General features: G+C 38.2%; 2 protein-coding genes across 4 annotated transcripts in view; one reads left to right on the top strand and one right to left on the bottom strand.

Moving 5' to 3' along the window:
* The window catches only part of dnmt3ba (DNA (cytosine-5-)-methyltransferase 3 beta, duplicate a), a 26,087-nt gene extending 12,405 nt beyond the window's left edge, over positions 1-13,682 (top strand). For all 3 annotated transcript variants that reach the window (XM_080898583.1, XM_080898584.1, XM_080898582.1), the window contains 17 exons: positions 945-1,010; positions 1,154-1,303; positions 1,406-1,513; positions 3,274-3,403; positions 3,547-3,663; positions 3,783-3,827; positions 3,932-4,011; positions 4,124-4,236; positions 7,207-7,390; positions 8,385-8,469; positions 8,735-8,880; positions 9,005-9,095; positions 9,192-9,340; positions 9,439-9,524; positions 9,752-9,821; positions 10,019-10,137; positions 11,303-13,682. In XM_080898583.1, the coding sequence (XP_080754709.1) occupies positions 945-1,010; positions 1,154-1,303; positions 1,406-1,513; positions 3,274-3,403; positions 3,547-3,663; positions 3,783-3,827; positions 3,932-4,011; positions 4,124-4,236; positions 7,207-7,390; positions 8,385-8,469; positions 8,735-8,880; positions 9,005-9,095; positions 9,192-9,340; positions 9,439-9,524; positions 9,752-9,821; positions 10,019-10,137; positions 11,303-11,444 (1,881 nt within the window). In that variant the 3' untranslated portion in view covers positions 11,445-13,682. The remainder of the gene's footprint in view (positions 1-944; positions 1,011-1,153; positions 1,304-1,405; positions 1,514-3,273; positions 3,404-3,546; positions 3,664-3,782; positions 3,828-3,931; positions 4,012-4,123; positions 4,237-7,206; positions 7,391-8,384; positions 8,470-8,734; positions 8,881-9,004; positions 9,096-9,191; positions 9,341-9,438; positions 9,525-9,751; positions 9,822-10,018; positions 10,138-11,302) is intronic.
* Positions 13,656-17,496, bottom strand: LOC308407124 (uncharacterized protein). Its single transcript, XM_080898585.1, has 2 exons — positions 17,262-17,496; positions 13,656-15,873 (listed from the first exon to the last, which is right to left on the bottom strand). The coding sequence occupies exons 1-2, from the start codon at positions 17,387-17,389 to the stop codon at positions 15,564-15,566; spliced, it is 438 nt and encodes a 145-aa protein (XP_080754711.1). The 5' UTR covers positions 17,390-17,496; the 3' UTR covers positions 13,656-15,563.

Raw genomic sequence — 17,496 nt, 5'->3', positions numbered from 1 at the left:
CTCCTCTGCATGTGTCCAAACCATTTCAGCTGCCCTCACTAACATGATCTCTCCACTAAACATGCTTTTAGCCTCTTCTGCTTCTTTTTCTTTGCCCAACAGTTGCATATTTTCAGTTAAATGTAAAACTGTATCATTTTATAACATTTTTGATAAGTTTGATTTTGTCACTCATATCTCATACATTTGATGAAATTCTTTGAAATCCTAAATTACAAAGGTTTTTAAAAGTCTTACTTTTACTTTGGTAAAGTAAAGTTCACATAGACTGAGATATTTAGCAGCGTCAGAGCAGAAGAGGAAGACAAAGAAACGTTTTAAAGCACAGAAGTCAATTATGACTAACTTCAGCACAAAGGAACACCAGCAGTTCCTGATACCTGACAGTGAAACTAGATGTCAGTCAGTCAGTAGCAGCTAATTTTGGAGAGGACTCTTAATTTGAAAAAGGAAAACAAATCTGTGATTTGGAGTACTAAAAACAAAAACACAGCACTAACAAAGTTGAGGGAGAGAAATTGTTGAGAGGAAAAACTGATTAGAATCTAGTCCCACATCTAACTTCATTTCATTCAGTTTCATCATTCGCTTTGTTCACCTGAGGTCAGATTAGAAAAAAGGTTAAAGGGGGAATGAGGTTGTCCAGTTATTAAACCTTCCATAATATTGAAATTAAAATTACAGTAAAAGACTCTCAATCACAATTTAATTACCGTAATCATATTAGAGTATATTATGATGCATGAAACAAAACGAATGAATGAATCTTAACACTTGCTCCGTACCTTCATTTTAACACATTGTACCACAAATGCAATTCTAGTATGATTACAGTCACAACCTTTGTTTTTCTTTTAAAGAAAGACGCTGTTCATCCTCTAAAAATATACATTACCTTTTACTTCTTTGACTTCTTTTTTTACCTAAATGTGGTTGATTTCCAGTCGGAAGATTCTTCAACGCCCAATAAACACACACCAACCAGAGCACGACGTAAACCGGCCTACCAGGTAATGTTACTGCTGCTTTATTTCAAAGAAACACACAAAACCCCAACAACAGATGCATACAGAGGCATTGACAGTTGAATCATATAAAGTGTCTGTTTATAAGAAAATGTGAATCTGCTTTTGTTTTTGTATTTTTGCTGCAGGATGGTAAAGGGTTTCTTACAGGAGTGCTGGTGTGGGGTAAGGTTAAGGGGTTTAACTGGTGGCCTGGGATGGTGGTGCCATGGAAAACCAAGTGTGCTCCTGTGGGTATGCGGAGGGTGGAGTGGTTTGGAGATGGGATGTTCTCAGAGGTTAGAATTACAATGCACAACTGTAAGCTGAGCATTATTTGCTCATGATGCAGAAACAATTCTCAGATTTTGTTTACATCTGATTTTTTCTTTCTGTTGCAGGTATACACTGAGGGTCTTACGCCATTTGCTGCCTTCACTAGGTGCTTCTGCAAAAACTCCTTTGCCAGCTTGCCCATATACAAGAAAGCAATCTACCAAATCCTTGAGGTAGTCTTAAATGTTTTATACTACTTTATGTTTTGTGTTGTCTTTCATTTTCCATTTATCTTCATATTATATTCATATTAGTTTGTCTAAGGAGCTTGGAAAGAAAAGCATCTGAACTACTTCTTTAAGTTGCTTGAAGACGTTTCACCTCTCATCCGAGAAGCTTCTTCAGTTCTAGGGTCAAATGGTGGAGAGTCCCAGATTTACACCCTGTGGGAGTGTCCACCCAAGAGGGACAATGGACCCCCTAATGATCCTCTACCTTATCACACGAGCCAAGGTGTGAAGACGGGTGTAGGTCGCTATCGGGTGAGCTCATTGTGAAACCTTGCCCCACCCTATGATGTGATTTCCTGAGGTCAACTGGCCCAGGATGTGGGTGGGCATTAAGGCGTCTAGGAAGGGATCTCAAAACTGGATTATAGATGGCAGAGACTTGGTGTCACAAGCCAACGCCTCTGTTCAAAGACCCTTTTCTTTCCAAGCTCCTTAGACTACGATGACCCGGATGACTGAGAACCTTCAGACATATTAGTTTGTGTTGCTAAACCAAACTAATGTAGTTCTAATGGGGAATAACTTGTGGTAAAAAGTTTAAAACCTCAAGAAATCACAAATCTTAATTTCATTATCCATCTCAGGCTGATATAACATTTCAGGTTTAGTTCATCAGATGCTCATGAGCTCCATGAAAGAGCAACCTGGCAACCTCCTGTTGCCATGGGTTCAACATTATTTATTCCCTAACCATTTGGTGAGTGATTGCCGGTTGTCACCTTTTGAAAGTGGAAGAGGGTGCTGCACCAAAAACAACTGTGTTTGCTTTGGTCACTAGAAGATGGCCATAGTCACCAGTCACCTGTAGTTGCATGGAAGACGCCAACTTCTCTTTAAGCACTCGTTAATTAACCACTAAGCTTGGAAAGGTGAAAGTTGTGCCTCCTGAAACCAACACGTTTCAAAAGACGCAGCTTTTACTTTGAAAGCGAAATGTCACTATTTGTGGCTTGTCTTGTACTCGTCACAGTTCTGCTTCCACTTAGGGAGTAGTTAGAGTGTGTTTGCAGACAAGTCGAAATCTTCCACACATAATTATGAATCACTGCATCAACCTGCTAATGACCAAACCAATCAAAGTTGGTGTTTGGTGCAGCACTTTGTACTGACAACAGCATGCACCCCTTTGAAGCCGCTTGCCAACAGCTCATGGAGTGCAGATTTTTACGAAGTGACCACTGGGTCGCCAAACTGGTGTGACTGGACTCTTAGGAAAAGACTACATCAAGTCAAGTATAGGTATAAATGGTTATCTATTGAAGTTACTCGTTCAGTAGGTCTGTTAAAACCGTGGCTTGATTTCAAAACATTTGCTAAAAGGAACAAACTGACTGAGCAACCTTTTATTACAAAAACACTAAAGGCTTGTGTTTGTTGGACTCAGATATGTGTCCTTGTAGATGTCGCTAAAAACAGTTGTGCTGTGTAATCAATCTTGGTACAAAGTGGGGAATTATCCCTGCTGTGAGCTCATGTTAAGTGTTTGAATCATTCGATGATGCACTTTCAGATGATGTCTGTTTTCACTCTACTTACTGTATATTCAGGTCAGTGAATGTTATGAGGTTAAAAGCAGGAGGGCATATTACAATGGAAATTAAATAACAGAGTGACCGTTTCATGTATCGTAGCATCAAGCTGCTGAACCTTGTTTAATGTACTTGTACCATACTCCAGATTTTGATGACATGTATAATCTGCAGTTGGCAGGTGAGAGGTGTGGAAAGTCTTTTCCTGAGGCTCAAGGCAATGAAGAAAAAGAGCTGAAACTGATGTTGGACTGGGCTTTTGAAGGATTTCTGCCAACAGGACCTGATGGATTTATACCTGTTGGTGTGTCTGTTTATTTTTAATTCTTTCTTACTTTCTTTATAAAGCACCATATTTTATTTTCCTTCTTCCCTCTTCTTGGTGCCAAATATGTTTCTTAAAAACATCCAAGTTATTTAATGTTCTTTGTTTTCTGCCTCTTAAAGACTCTTCTCCACACGGTCAATCCTCTGACTCGACTCTGTCTGACGTCCCGCCTCCGGCGAAAAGAAAATATGTTTTAAAAAATAAGGGAAATGTCCCCGCCATCATCTATAACAAAGGTGAATGTTATTTTTTTTATTTTGTGCTTGTAAAGAGGTATTTGTAAGGAAACTATTAAATGAAGCAACTGATTTTGTTGCCATCATTATTTTTATTTCATGTGAATATTTCATTACAGAATCAATAATAGAAGGCGTCAAAGAAAAGGGAAAAACAATTGAAGGTAAGTTCTTTAGCTAATATGGAAGACACTTGATTTCAAACCACTGATATAAACATAACTTTCTTCTCTCTTTTTTTTTTTTTTTTTTTTTTTTTTTTTTTTAGATTTTTGTTTGTCTTGTGGATCAACTGATATTGACGTCCAGCACCCATTATTTAAAGGTGGTCTTTGTCTAAGATGCAAGGTAATGTAATAACACAAAGATTCTGTTTCTCCCACAGCCTGCTGTGTCTAAATTTAGCCATTATCTGAAGGATGTCCTCTATTAAAATCTGAAAACAACCTTATTTTTACAGGCAAACTTCACAGAAACGTTGTATCGCTACGATGACGACGGCTACCAGTCGTACTGCACTGTGTGCTGTGCAGGCTTAGAGGTCATTCTGTGTGGCAATCCCAGCTGCTGCAGGTAAAAATTCCACAGGTTTTCTTTTTCACATGCAAACATATTGATATTTATGGTTTCTCGATGTGACTTTCGCTTAGGTAAAAACATTTCAATAAGCAAAACAAAGTTCAGCTGTTAATATCAGACTGTTACAGAAATATCTGAGAGAACCTCTTGATGATGGATTCATGAACTTGCTCATGACAAACTGACTTTTATTGGCCTGTTCCATGAGACAACTTTGAGATGACTGGATCAGGCTAAAGTTTCCATAATCTTTTGAAACATGCAAGTAGTTTAAAGTCTTCCTCCTGGCATCATTAAACCACTAAAACTTCACATTTGCTCATCAAAATTATGTTGTTCTTGTTGTTTGATCCTGCTACAGAGACACTGCCGATGTGTTTTGTGGTCTCAGAATACACAAAAGGCATTGTTCCTGCAGGGCAGGGGAGATGAAAAAGAATTTCACAGAGGCCGAAGCACACTGGATAAACTCTTGTTGCTTCTTCTGAATCAGAAAACTATAATCAGAAGAGAGGTATTTAGACATTGGGAAGCTTTTATAATATTTGCAGTAAAGTCACTAAGTTCACCTCACCTGTAACATTGGCTTCACTAATGTTTCCTGTGGTCCACTCTGTGTACATCCGTTTACCTACTACAAACATTGCACACATTGTATTGTGCTGTCATCGTAAAAAGAGAGCTGAGCCAAAAGGCAAAGCTTTTGATGTGAATCCATGTCTATTAAAACCTTCATCTATGGTCACAAGATCCAAATGACTGAAAGAGTATATGGTGGCAATGGTCAGCATCAGGGTGAGCAGCTCAGCTATTTGATGGGAGCTTGGAGCAGAACTGCTCCTCTTGCTGGTCAAATGGATCCAGCTGAGGTGATTTGGGCATCTGGTTAGACTGGGTGGGTATATAGATATAGATATATATAAATGTTTTTTACCAGGTACCTCATAACATGGATCAAGTGTCTTAATCATAAAGCCGCTTTTCTCCACTGTAAGAAAAGGCACCACAAGTACACGGTAATGGCATGTGTGATATCCACCACTGATTTGTTTTCTCATATGGAGTGCATTTGGTAAAGGCTTGGAAAATATCAATGTCGTAGGGCCACGACGGCCACTTTTTTTTCTTTGCACTTGACTGACTGGGCGTTTGTGGAAGGCACAGTTTTTGGCTTTCCTCATATTCCAAAGCGTGCTTGGTTTTAAGGTGATAAAACAAATTACTTGTATATCCTCTCTTTGCTATTACTGTCACCCGGCATAATTTGCAGATGATATTTTTCTGCTCAACATCCGGCTGCTTAAACCCAAACAAGGTGCATATGACCGATGTCGACAGACCTGTAAGCTCCATGCTTGCAGCCGCTGCCATGCTTTCGACCAAAATAGGCGCAGTAAGATGGTATAGTCAAAATCTCTACCATTGGCCAAATCCATATCGTTTCTACCGTATACCGTTTATACCGCCCACCCCTACTGGAGAGGTAATGTATCTCCATAATTGGACATTTGGCCTGAGAATCCTCCAGGATCTCCTAGGAGTGTTGCTGGACTGAAGGACATATAGCATATCCTGCTTAGTCTGCTGCTACTTCAGTCTAGCTTCATTGGAGGCTTGATGGATGGATATTGTTATAAACACTTTTATTTCTCCTGAATGATGGCTCTGTTATCCACACCTAAGTTGATGTGGTTGCTTCTTCAGGTTCACTTGAAACTGGGCGAATCCAGATTTTTGAGTCTGTCATTGGTGCACTATACTTCCAGGGCTGAAGTGATCAACTACGGTATTGACTGCTTATTTCAGTCATTTATATTTTAATTGACCACATGATACTTTACCCAGTTATTCAGCTAAAACGCCATCATGAAGTTTCTGTTTATTATATCCATTTATGAGAGACGGATATCACTAGATTATTTAATAGTGGGAAAGAAATAAAAGTATCAATTTTAAAGTTTAACTTCTGTGGTCATAAGAAGGAGTTTGATGTCATTCATTTTATGCCAAGTCACTATATCCAGGAGTATCATCATGTCAGGTTGTTTTATTTTTCTTTTGTGATGCACAATGACATCAGGATGGATTACAAAAGTAATGTTTTTGTATGACAAACTAGTTTTCATGGAAACTGAGGATATTGGACATGTCTTTGGTGGAGCTTCTATCCCCAAGCCATCTGGGCCCTAAACACACACACCCGCCCTCTCACATCATCTATAATTGACTGAGACAGGACTCTTCCAGACACTCTAAACCAAGGCACAATGTACATTTCAATTCCTTTAATTTTAAATATGTTTATATTGTCTATCCTGTAAAATAGTCAGAAGACTATTCATATTAATGTACAGAATTCACCTGCTTGCTGCTACTACTGCACATTCACCCAGTGTATATACTATATATATATTTTATATAATGTTCTTCCTCTACTCTTCCCCCCCCCCCCATTTTTGAACATGTCGAGGAGCGTGTCAGGCTACATTTCACTGTGTGTTATACTTGTATAACTATGCATGTGACAAATAAAGAACCTTGAACCTTGGTGGCACTTGTCTGCTGAATATGCCTATGCTGACTTTAAATAAAAACAGGGGCCTTTAAAAACAACTTACAACAGCTGGTCTGTTGTGTCCACTGCCTTTTAATATGGTGGATGTATATACTATTGAGTAAAACCTGTGAGTCCACCAAATGAGAGAAGATGTACGTCAAAGTGTCATTCACTAACCTCTCCCTTTATCTCATGTCCTACCCCCTCACCTCTCTTAAGGTCTTTGTATCAGTTTACAAACCCCTGAGTTTCATTTTATGATTCGTCAGCCTCTAAAAAAAGTCTTCAGTCTCTCTTCTGTCTTCATCACTTGGATGAGTGGCAAAAAGTTTCTCACACTGAAAACGTTAAATCCAAATAACCAGAATCAACTTTCTGAGATTGATGTTCTTATTTTTGTCTCCCAGATGTTACTGTAAGGACTGTCTGAACATCCTGGTGGGCCCAGAAACCTTTGATAAGCTGAAAGATGTCGATCCGTGGAGCTGCTACATATGCAAGCCATCACAGTGTGAAGGAAACCTCAAACTCAGGGCAGACTGGAGTGTGAAGGTCCAAGACTTCTTTGTCAACAACAGCGCAATGGAGTTTGTACGTGCTGCTCTTATCTTTAATTAGAAATGCAGTTTTTGTTTTCATAAGCAAACGGTCTGATCTTATCCCAACATACAGAGATCTTTTTCTTCATTTGAGAGTCAGGTGATGTTAAATTAGTCAATGTAGCGTTTTTAAATATATATTTTTATATTAACTGTAATTATAGCATGGTAACATGTGCTATAATTACAGTTAATTTAACAGCACTGAGATTTTGTTCTAGATTAGAGGATGACTCATTTGAATGAAAATGACCTCGTGGTGTGTGTGTGCCTTCACGATATGATGATATTTGGGGGGAGTGGGGGTTGTTTTTTTTATTATTATTATTATTATTTTTAATTTTAACATCCCGTCGCATTCAACGAAATGCAAATTGTTAAAGTGTATTTTGGTTAAACTCAGGTTAAAACCTTTTAATCCTGGTTTATGTGACTGATTATGAACCAGGCATTGCAGGCTGAGTGACTGCAGGTTTGTTTTTTTTAAGATGGTAGTTAAAGGTCAGATGTGTCGACACCTTTGAGGATTTTGCTGAAGGTTAAAATTAATGTTACACATGACCCAGAAGTCCTAATCATCTTCACCTGGGGAGTTTCTTACTTCTGAGTATTTGGACATTACTGTATGCATGAAGTGGGGCTGGAAGAGGGGCAATTATTTGATGTTAGACAGTTGCCTTTGGCTGTGTGTAAGCATAGTTTATCAAATATTTAATGAAATTATTTATTAAAAGCATCTTAGTTTTATTAATAATGGACCTGCTTTCACCTTTAATTACTGGAATGAGCAGTCTGTTCTTTGAGGGTTTTTAATGATCAGCTCCAGATCCTCAGTGTCAGATAATATTCAGATTTTGTTTTTCTCTGAGGGTGAGAAATTAGTTTTTCTTAAGCTCTGCCAATCAAAGAAGATTTAAGTTAAATCTGTGTGTTTATGCCATTTTGTTTTTTCTAAATGCTACTCGAATTCATTTTTTTAACCACAGGAGCCTCACAGAGTTTACCCTTCAATTTCTGCTGATCAGCGCAGGCCAATGAAGGTGCTCTCGCTTTTTGATGGCATTGCAACAGGTGAGTTTATGACATTGTGTGGAAAACTCAGCCAATACCCATTACACTCTGTCTGTGCATACTAATGAAGAGCCTTGGAAGGTTCAGTTGGCATCTGTATTAATGTAATAGGAGATGGTTTATTTAACATGAATTAAAAATATAGTAGGTTGTCCACCAATCAGGTCAGTGGTTTGACCTGAATGAGCTAGAAAAGTGTTGAACTGGCAAAATGTGTGCATTTCTAATTGTTCCCTTGATTTCATTTACTTTAACATCATTTCAGGATATCTGGTGCTCAAAGACCTGGGCCTTAAGATCGAGCACTACATTGCCTCAGAGATTTGTGACGATTCAATTGCTGTAGGGATGGTCAAGCACGAGGGAAAGATTGAATACGTCAATGACGTTCGCACCATTACAAGGAAACATGTGAGTACAAGCAAGACACATGTGAATGCTCAAAATGTATTTTAACTCCTTCCTGTTTTTTAAGTTCTGTGTATATGATGGCTTAATTTATCTCAGTGAGTTTGTCTCTTTGTGTGTGTTAAAGCTGGCCGAATGGGGTCCTTTCGATCTTCTGATTGGAGGCAGTCCATGTAACGACCTGTCCATGGTGAACCCTCTTCGAAAAGGATTATTTGGTATGCAACTTCTAAACTTCTATAAATAAATAAAGACTCAGTAAAGGTTTATTTGTCATCTTTTTAAATAAAATTGTTTCCCTGTTGATCCTGCAGAGGGTACTGGAAGACTCTTTTTCGAGTTCTACCGCATACTGACCTTGTTGAGGCCGAAAGAGGACAACAACCGTCCGTTTTTCTGGTTGTTTGAAAACGTGGTTTTCATGAGTGCCAATGACAAATCGGATATCTGCAGATTTCTGGAGGTAATGTTTCTTTAAGTAAAGGTAGCTACCAGCCTGGTGGAGGGTCAGACTGCATTAAGTTTTAATGCCTAATGTATGCTTTCTGCCTTCTATTGCAGTGTAATCCAATTCTTATCGATGCAATAAAAGTCAGTCCTGCGCACAGAGCACGCTACTTTTGGGGAAACCTGCCTGGCATGAACAGGTATGTACCAATACAGGCTAAAATATTTGTGTTGACTCACTGCAGATCATAGCAAGGATTTTAATGTGCAACTAGAACCTCAACAGACCCACAATAATCAAATAATTTGTATGTCTTTTTAATTTATTTATTTTTCTTCGGTTTTGATTGTTTGGTTTTGAGTGGTACTAAAAAGTCCTGAAGCTAACTGGCCTCAAGTTTACACTCTTGTCTCGGATTTCTTATAGACCTCTCGCTACATCTCTAGACGACAAGGTGACTCTGCAGGATTGTTTGGAATCCGGACGCCAGGCAAAGGTCAACATCATTTATTTATTTATTTATTTATTTATTTATTTATTTATTTATTTATTTATTTATTTTTATTGGTCATGTTTAGTTTGGATTTAGTTTTAGGTTAATAGTGTGGCAACAATTTAAAATATTAGTTTTTGTGTAATCGTGAGACTATTATTTTGTGTTCAACACTGTTAATTTGACATTTCTCCCTGTAGTTTGACAAAGTCCGTACTATCACAACAAAGTCTAACTCAATAAGGCAGGGGAAGATGGGACCGCTGCCTGTCGACATGAATGGCAAGGAAGACTACCTGTGGTGCACTGAAATGGAACAGTAAGCATAATAAATTATTTACCGATTTGTTCCCAGTGGGACATTATCGATGTCAGTGTATAATGACTTCATTCTTGTGTGTTTAATGTGTGTCATCTGATAGTATCTGACTGAGTACATGCCTGAATGGTTTCTAAAAGCAAAACAATATAAACCACCACAAAGCGTTGATGTGCTGCACTAGTTTACACAGCTCTTCCCATTCAGCGTCACATGGGTGTAGCTGCTGCTACTAGTACACGCTAGTTACATATAATGTTTATTAAGCTACATGCACTGCAGTTGAGTTGCATGTACACATCGCTTTACAGCTGACAGCTGGTCACTTGCAGACGACTGTAGTTGCGAAATAAAGGCCACCAACGGGAAGTGAAATGAGCACCGACTAAGTTTTCAGGGTTTGGGGTTTTGGGTTTTTTTGTAATGAAGTTTTGTTTTTTTTGGTGATACTTTCTATGGTCAGGTCACCACATCACTGTAAATCACTTCTAGTTTGTACCTAACTTTAGACCAGATATGATATGCCAATTCTAATATACTCATATTAAAATCCTAAAGCATTAAACATGAAACTTGGGCTTAGTAGTTGGTCCTGAGACAAGACAGGTGAGCAATGATGTAAACTTCAAAGAAGGCAGCATCTTTGATTCTGACCCTGAGCTGCAAAGTTGTCAAATTATGCTTTTTTTAAAGTCCGTGTTTCTTTAGTCCGTTCAAAGATAAATTCATTCTGGGAGTTTGTTGATGTGACATCAGCGATTGTAAGACCAGGGAGAATTTGATTGGATGAGAGAAACCTGGAAATTACAGCCCTGTTTCACTCTGCACCTTTTTACTGTTAACAGGAAGTGTGCACAGGTCGGCCCACATTAACTGGAAATGGATTCAGCTGTGTTTGCATAGGCCAACCTGTCATCGTGTGTGCAGTTGTTTGCATATGACGAGAATCAAACTAGGGTATCTTGTTATTGTGCAGAATGCGCAGGGAGTGTTTTCTTCTCTGTTAGTCTGTATTTGCTTTTACAGTCTCTAACAGCAGTGTGATAAAAACCAAATCAGAAAAAATTTGCACCAATCTGAGGATTTTTAACATTAAGGCTTTTCATTAACAGCGTTATGACATTTAAGAAAATACAGGCCTATCCATGTGGTTTCCCTTTTTTAGGATTTTTGGTTTCCCCAAACACTACACTGACGTGAACAACATGGGCCGGATGCAAAGGCAGAAAGTCCTGGGTCGCTCCTGGAGTGTGCCTGTGATTCGTCACCTGTTTGCCCCCCTGAAGGATTATTTTGAATGTGAATAGCAACTGTGAAGCAAATCCTCGCATCAGAGCTGGAGCGGTAAACCTGATGCCTTATCCTGCCCCGCCTTGCTAGTTAGTTTAAACTCTCTGGTCTCTCTTTAGAGGACCGAATGTAGCTTTGACTTTTAGAAATAGTTTGTTCATGAATTCATTTCTTTTTTGTTTTATCCTGTCAGTCATCAGTGATCCTCCACCACCAGCAGGCACAGACACTTTTTGGTTTTTTTTTAAGGTTGCTGTAATCAAACAATTATGTTGCTCAGAACACAGGCCTGCATCATGAAGTGAGCTGAAGTGGTTTGCGAGCCATCTTTGGGCTTTTATGGATCAGTGGAGTCTCCTTGCTTACCTTAATCATGAATGGAAAGATCATAGCCGCTTATCAAATCCACATATTGATTTTAATTAGGTTTTTAATTAAATATGACTGCAATGTTTTTGTCTGACAGGCTACAGTCAGGGTTTTTGGGTTTGGAAAAGATGCATGGGAAGTGTTCCTGTTATGGTTCAGTGTCAGCGATTTCAAACTGATAACATGCACGGTTAGTGGTAACTTCATGTCTACAGTGAAGTATACAAGAGCCAATTATATTTCCCTCTGGACCCACAGCAGAGCCAAAACACACTAAATCCTGCACAATATCATTCTATAGTTTTCTATATTATAGAATAAACTCTTCATTAACACTAATGGTGCTATGTAAGTGCTGAATCATGTTTTTGAGACTTCAAAGACATCTTTTGCTTCAGCTTTTCTGACTCTGGCCTTACCTGGCCTAAAATCAGTCACTATAGGATTAATTTGTTCTTTCGCCTGTTTTGCTTAAAAATGAGACACAAATATGTAGACCCTCAGCCCGGTCCAAGGTCCCAGAGAGCCGCTGAACTCCCTTCATGGTGCAGGCCTCCTCACTACCTCAGCAATGGTTTCAAATCTGCAGCTACAGGTGAACACAAACCATTATTGCTTTGTTTCTACGTGATCCGTATTTTATCATGTTTTTATTGTTTAATCCTCCAGGCAGGGATTTTAAGTCTGACCCAATTCTTACTGTGATGAATTTTATTGTGTTTTACTTACATTTTTTAATCTTTAAACACTTTTTTAACTCAGTCTGAAGAATCCCACCATGGTGCTTCTAATAGTGGTGATTTTTACCCCACAGGTGGGCATTTGTGCTACAATTCTGTCTTTTTTAAGGAGTTTTACTTACACAAGATCAAAAATATTTTGAATCTACTTACTGACGACAAGTTGAGTATTTTAATAAGCCACACGAGTCAGACTTTGTCAGAACATGCAGTGTCTACTAAAGTTGGAAATACGGCTTTTTATTTCCAGTGGTTTCTTTTCTGGCCAGTAAAAAAAGTTAATTTCCTGTGTTTTAAAGAATAGTTTAATAGGTTCTGAAACCAACTAAAGCCCTTAACATCATTTGAAGGAACAACCTTTGACTTTATGTTCAAAATCTGTATTTTGTTAAAGGGATATCCACTGGAGTTGAAGTGGGGCTGGACTGGACTTTAATGTAATACCACATTGTACCACAGCATGGTAAACTGGGTCAGTGTAACCCTTATTTAACAACGTAGGCCATTCAAAGTTTGCTAATATTTACAGTCCTGGCCTGGTAATGTTTCTGGGTGTGTACAAAGTACACATCCAGAAACATTTCAACACACCCACTGATAAATGCTGCCCCCTCATGGTGAAAGTTTAAATTCACAGAGGGGAAGTTCTAAAAGTACTTTGAGGCATCTGGCTGCCAAACATTGTTAACAAATTGCATAATTATTAATTTTTAATTTGAAAAATAAAATAAACTGTTAATTCATCTGCCGCGTTCATGTGTAAGACTGTAAAATAAGACTGTCATTGTAGAAAAAAATGGGGTACAGTAGTGCAACTTTTCATGTAACTTTTAACTGTTTCATAGTTAGATTCAATATTATGTGGCAATTTTTTAAATTTCATAGTGTTTATGTATGTATTTTGTAGTCCAGCATCCATATTTTCTGATTTTTATCAAGCAGTAAACATGAAACTGCACCAGGACATAAGTTTTACAAGTTTAATCAAAACTGCAGCCTCAAACAAGGACCTGAAACGTCTGCTAATCTGCTGATCTAATTACATGGCCTAACAGCTGCAGCCATTTGCTAGAAAAATTACATGATAATCTTTTTTAATTCTATTGTTCAGGTTATGTGTCAAGCAAAAAAAAAAAAAAAAAGAAATCATCAGTGATTGTTTCAGTTTCTCAAATGTGCTTTTCTATCCCTGAGGTGACAATAAATTCATAATAATTAACAATCAAATAATGACAGTTTAGAATTATTTTTATTTTATTTTAGTTATGTTTTTTTTTTTTTTAAGCGCGTTCTCAGTTTCAAGGTCCTAAAATTGCTCTTTTCTCCCCTTTTTTTTAACCAAATATAAACTGAATAGCTTTTGTGGGAAAATTACTGGTCTGTGGTATTCATGCTCTGTAACATTTTTCTGTAATTCAAAAGCTACAGTTCATTGTTTTGAAAGTGTAATCAGTAGAATGATTAATTGTTACTTCCAGCACTAATTTTTTTGGGATTATGATGATGTTGCTGACTGAGGACGAGGGGGGGGACAACACACTCGTCATGTCGTGCTGCAGAAAATCGTACTGTAATCACGTTTTTCAGTTCTCCAAACTGCTTGTTGATTAATCAGGTAAATGATGGAGAGACTAATAATAGAAATGCACTGTTTCAAAGCGACATCAGGTAACATCAGTGCTGATGCTTCACACAAACCACTGATGCAGACCTGAACATTTGGTGCTGTTTTTGAAATACTGTTCAGGTGTCAGGTTTAAGTTTGTAATGTTATGTTAGTTTTACTGAAGATTTCGATAATGGTGGCACCCTTCATCCTGAGTCACTGTGTTTGATCACATAATTATTTCGTACTGTCAACGTATTCACACAACAGAGGCTGAAAGTTAGATGTTGATTTTTACCTCATTTCTTTTGGGATTTCTAATGGTGCTACTGCAACGGTGCTAACTTTGCATGTTTGTTACACTTTTTTTTTTCCTCATCTTATGCTGACATTAGTTGAACGTGAACTGTGTAGGTTTTTGTTTTGCAGTGTGCTCGGATGTTCAAGTGTCTTTGTTTTAATCAAATGAGAAACAGATGTAGAAAAATATTAGCATGATAGTTAATCATCTTTGTGAAGGGGGAAAAAACGTTGGGGCATAATGAAAAAGTGTTCATGGGATTTTACTCAGGCATTACAAAAAAAAGGTGCTGTTAAAGGAAAAAGTTTCTTTTATTTTCATTTGTCTGAACTAATTTAGCCAAAAATGCCTTTCCTTGAGCCAAAATCTGTATTACTGATAACAAAATAAAGACCAACAAAACCAGGATATCCTGCTCCAGTCTTTTTTCTTCACACAGTGAAGTAAAGGAAAGCTGCAAAAGAGAATTCATAACATTTACAATGGGCTCTTTAATAATAACAGATGCTGTCAATGTGGGTCTGAAACCATTATGTCCTCAAGATGGACTTCCAAAGCCACGTCTTGAAAACTTTGCCTCACACATTTTTGTGTTGTTTCATGCCCAATTAAAGATTGCTGCAATTCAGTTTGCATTAGTTGGTGTACTGCAAGCATTTCAGATTATCATGGATTTGACTATTTGAGAAAAAATATGAATGGAATAATTCATCTTTTGGTATTAAAGTTATATTTTAATTGGGTGGTGTTATTGTTTAAAAGCTCCAAATGAAACTTTTAACAACAACAACTGTATATGAAATTTGGCTCCTCCCAGAGCCACAGACCATCATTCTGACACAGACCACAGATTTCTAGTTACTTCCATTAAATGAAAGTTTAGCTTCTCCAAAGAACACACCAACAGACACAGATGTCATTTACTCCATCTGTTCTAGTGGTGACTGTGTAGGACGTGTAGATCTGTTTTGTATGACAAGCTGTACGTATGTTTATGTTGGACTGCTGTGGGGACATGACTGTTGCTCTGCAGTTGTAACAACAGCAGGCTGTTTGCAATGCAACCTTTCATACTTTTTATTATGAGTTTTATCTACACAGTACTGTAAAGAGTCAGAGGTCACTCCGGGGATGATGATGCGGTTTCCCAGGGTTTTAACATCCGCTCCATTGTAGAGGGAGTGGGATTCTGGTTGCTCGGCTCTATGTCCACTTTTGTCACTCCGGGAACCTCCTTTCCCTCCTGAACCAGTTGCATCACCTCTGCAAAGGAGAGCTGCTTTGTCTCTGTGGGTTCAGAAGTTTCTGCTGTGAGTTCAGAGTCTGAATGTGACGACGCTGTCTGGTCCAGCTTCTCAACAGGGCAGCCTCTCATACCGGAAGAAGAGCTCCACTGTTTGTAGCCGGCTCGGTCGATGGGCTCGACAAACCTGTGAGGGGACAACAGGAATAGAGGTTTGTGTTTGATATTTTGTTTCTTTGGAAGGGTGGCATTAAAAAAAAAAAGTTTGGGCATTAAGGTAAATATCACAAAATGCTTTAACGCATTCACTGCTGATTATTGATCTTAACAAGGTACAATGGAAAAGCAGAGCCTTGTATTCACTCGATTACCATCTTTAACCTTGGAAGTGTATCGTATCTGATATAAGTTTTTGAGACCTCTACGTCATTAGGGTTACAAAAAAAAAAATCACACTAATCTCTTTGTATTTTAAAAAAAAAAAAAAGTGCTTTGGAAAATTGTAGTAAAAAAATAAACTCATTTGTGCAAATAGATTTTTTTTTTTTTTTTTTTTAATTTCTTCTAAATCCATCAAAGGGTTCAATAAACACTCAGGTTAAAATTCTAGCAAATGTTTCATGACTCTGGCTTTAGAGGGTCAAGTAGAAACATGAGGTCCTCAAAGACACTTCTCCACTAAATCATTGGAGAGTTGCATTAACAAAACTAAACATGCTGGGTAACACCAAATTAATTAGTCTGCAGTTTCTCAAGCACAGATGCAAACTCTTCTCAGTTCCAGCTTCTCCAGTGCGAGGATGTCCTGCTTTTCTTTAATTTCTAATAATCCTGACATCAGAACTGCTTTGAATATTATTATTTATCTTAACCATGGAAATAATTCTGGTGATGCCGAGCTGGACAACGCATTCCTTTTTAAAGAATGGCCCAGATTATTCGGTTTGACCACTTCTACAGTTTTAGCTCTCTCTGATAGGTTTATCTCGTCTTCCAGCCTAATGATGGAGTCTCTCACTTGGAAACTGACATCTCTTTGGGACTCTTATTTAAAAATGCAGCTATAAAAATACTAATTAAACACGTTGAATCAATATCAAATATTTTGTTCGCTTCATTTGTCATGAAATAAGACAACAGGCCTCATCAGGGCGACAGACTGCTTCTTAGTCAGTTGCCCAATTACAAATTGAGCCTTGGAAAATGGGGACTTTGCATAATTCAATAACAGCTAAAACTACAAAAAACAAACTTTGAATTAAAGCTGAAAGTCTGCAGTTGAGTCACATCTTGACTGACTTGTAATCCAATGTGAGGCGTACAGAGATAAAGGTAAAGTGCTGTATGTGCGCAGCTGGTTTATTCTGCCATTGATGTAAAATCCTAACAGTAACCATGAAACTGGGATGGAGCGCAAAACACTTTTCATTCTGTAATGTAGTAAACCAGAAAACAACATTTTTAACGTGAATCTCAAACGCTTTTACTTTCTCGTTTTTAATCAATCTAATCAGTGCACACTGGGGTGTAGATAAACACATAAATGATTAACCGGGTGATCCAGGTGTTTCCTACCTGTTGTAGAAGAACAGTTTCAGGTCCAGCAGGTCGGTTTCGGTTCTGTTTACGGACTTCAGACCGTCCACAAACCGCTGATCCGCCTCAAAGTCAAACGAGTCAAACCGTGTAAAAACAAGCTCCATATTCACTCAGCATAACCGACTCTTCATCCTCAGCTGATCTAAAGTAACACCAAAACACCTGCAGCTGCAGACCTGTCCGCCTCCGGTAACAACAAGCGTCAGCAAAG

The sequence above is a fragment of the Rhamphochromis sp. 'chilingali' genome (assembly GCF_963969265.1).
Source record: "Rhamphochromis sp. 'chilingali' genome assembly, chromosome: 12".
NCBI classification, from domain to species: Eukaryota; Metazoa; Chordata; class Actinopteri; order Cichliformes; family Cichlidae; genus Rhamphochromis; species Rhamphochromis sp. 'chilingali'.
Note: the sequence above shows the minus strand (reverse complement) of the source record. Positions and strands in the feature narration are given on the sequence as shown.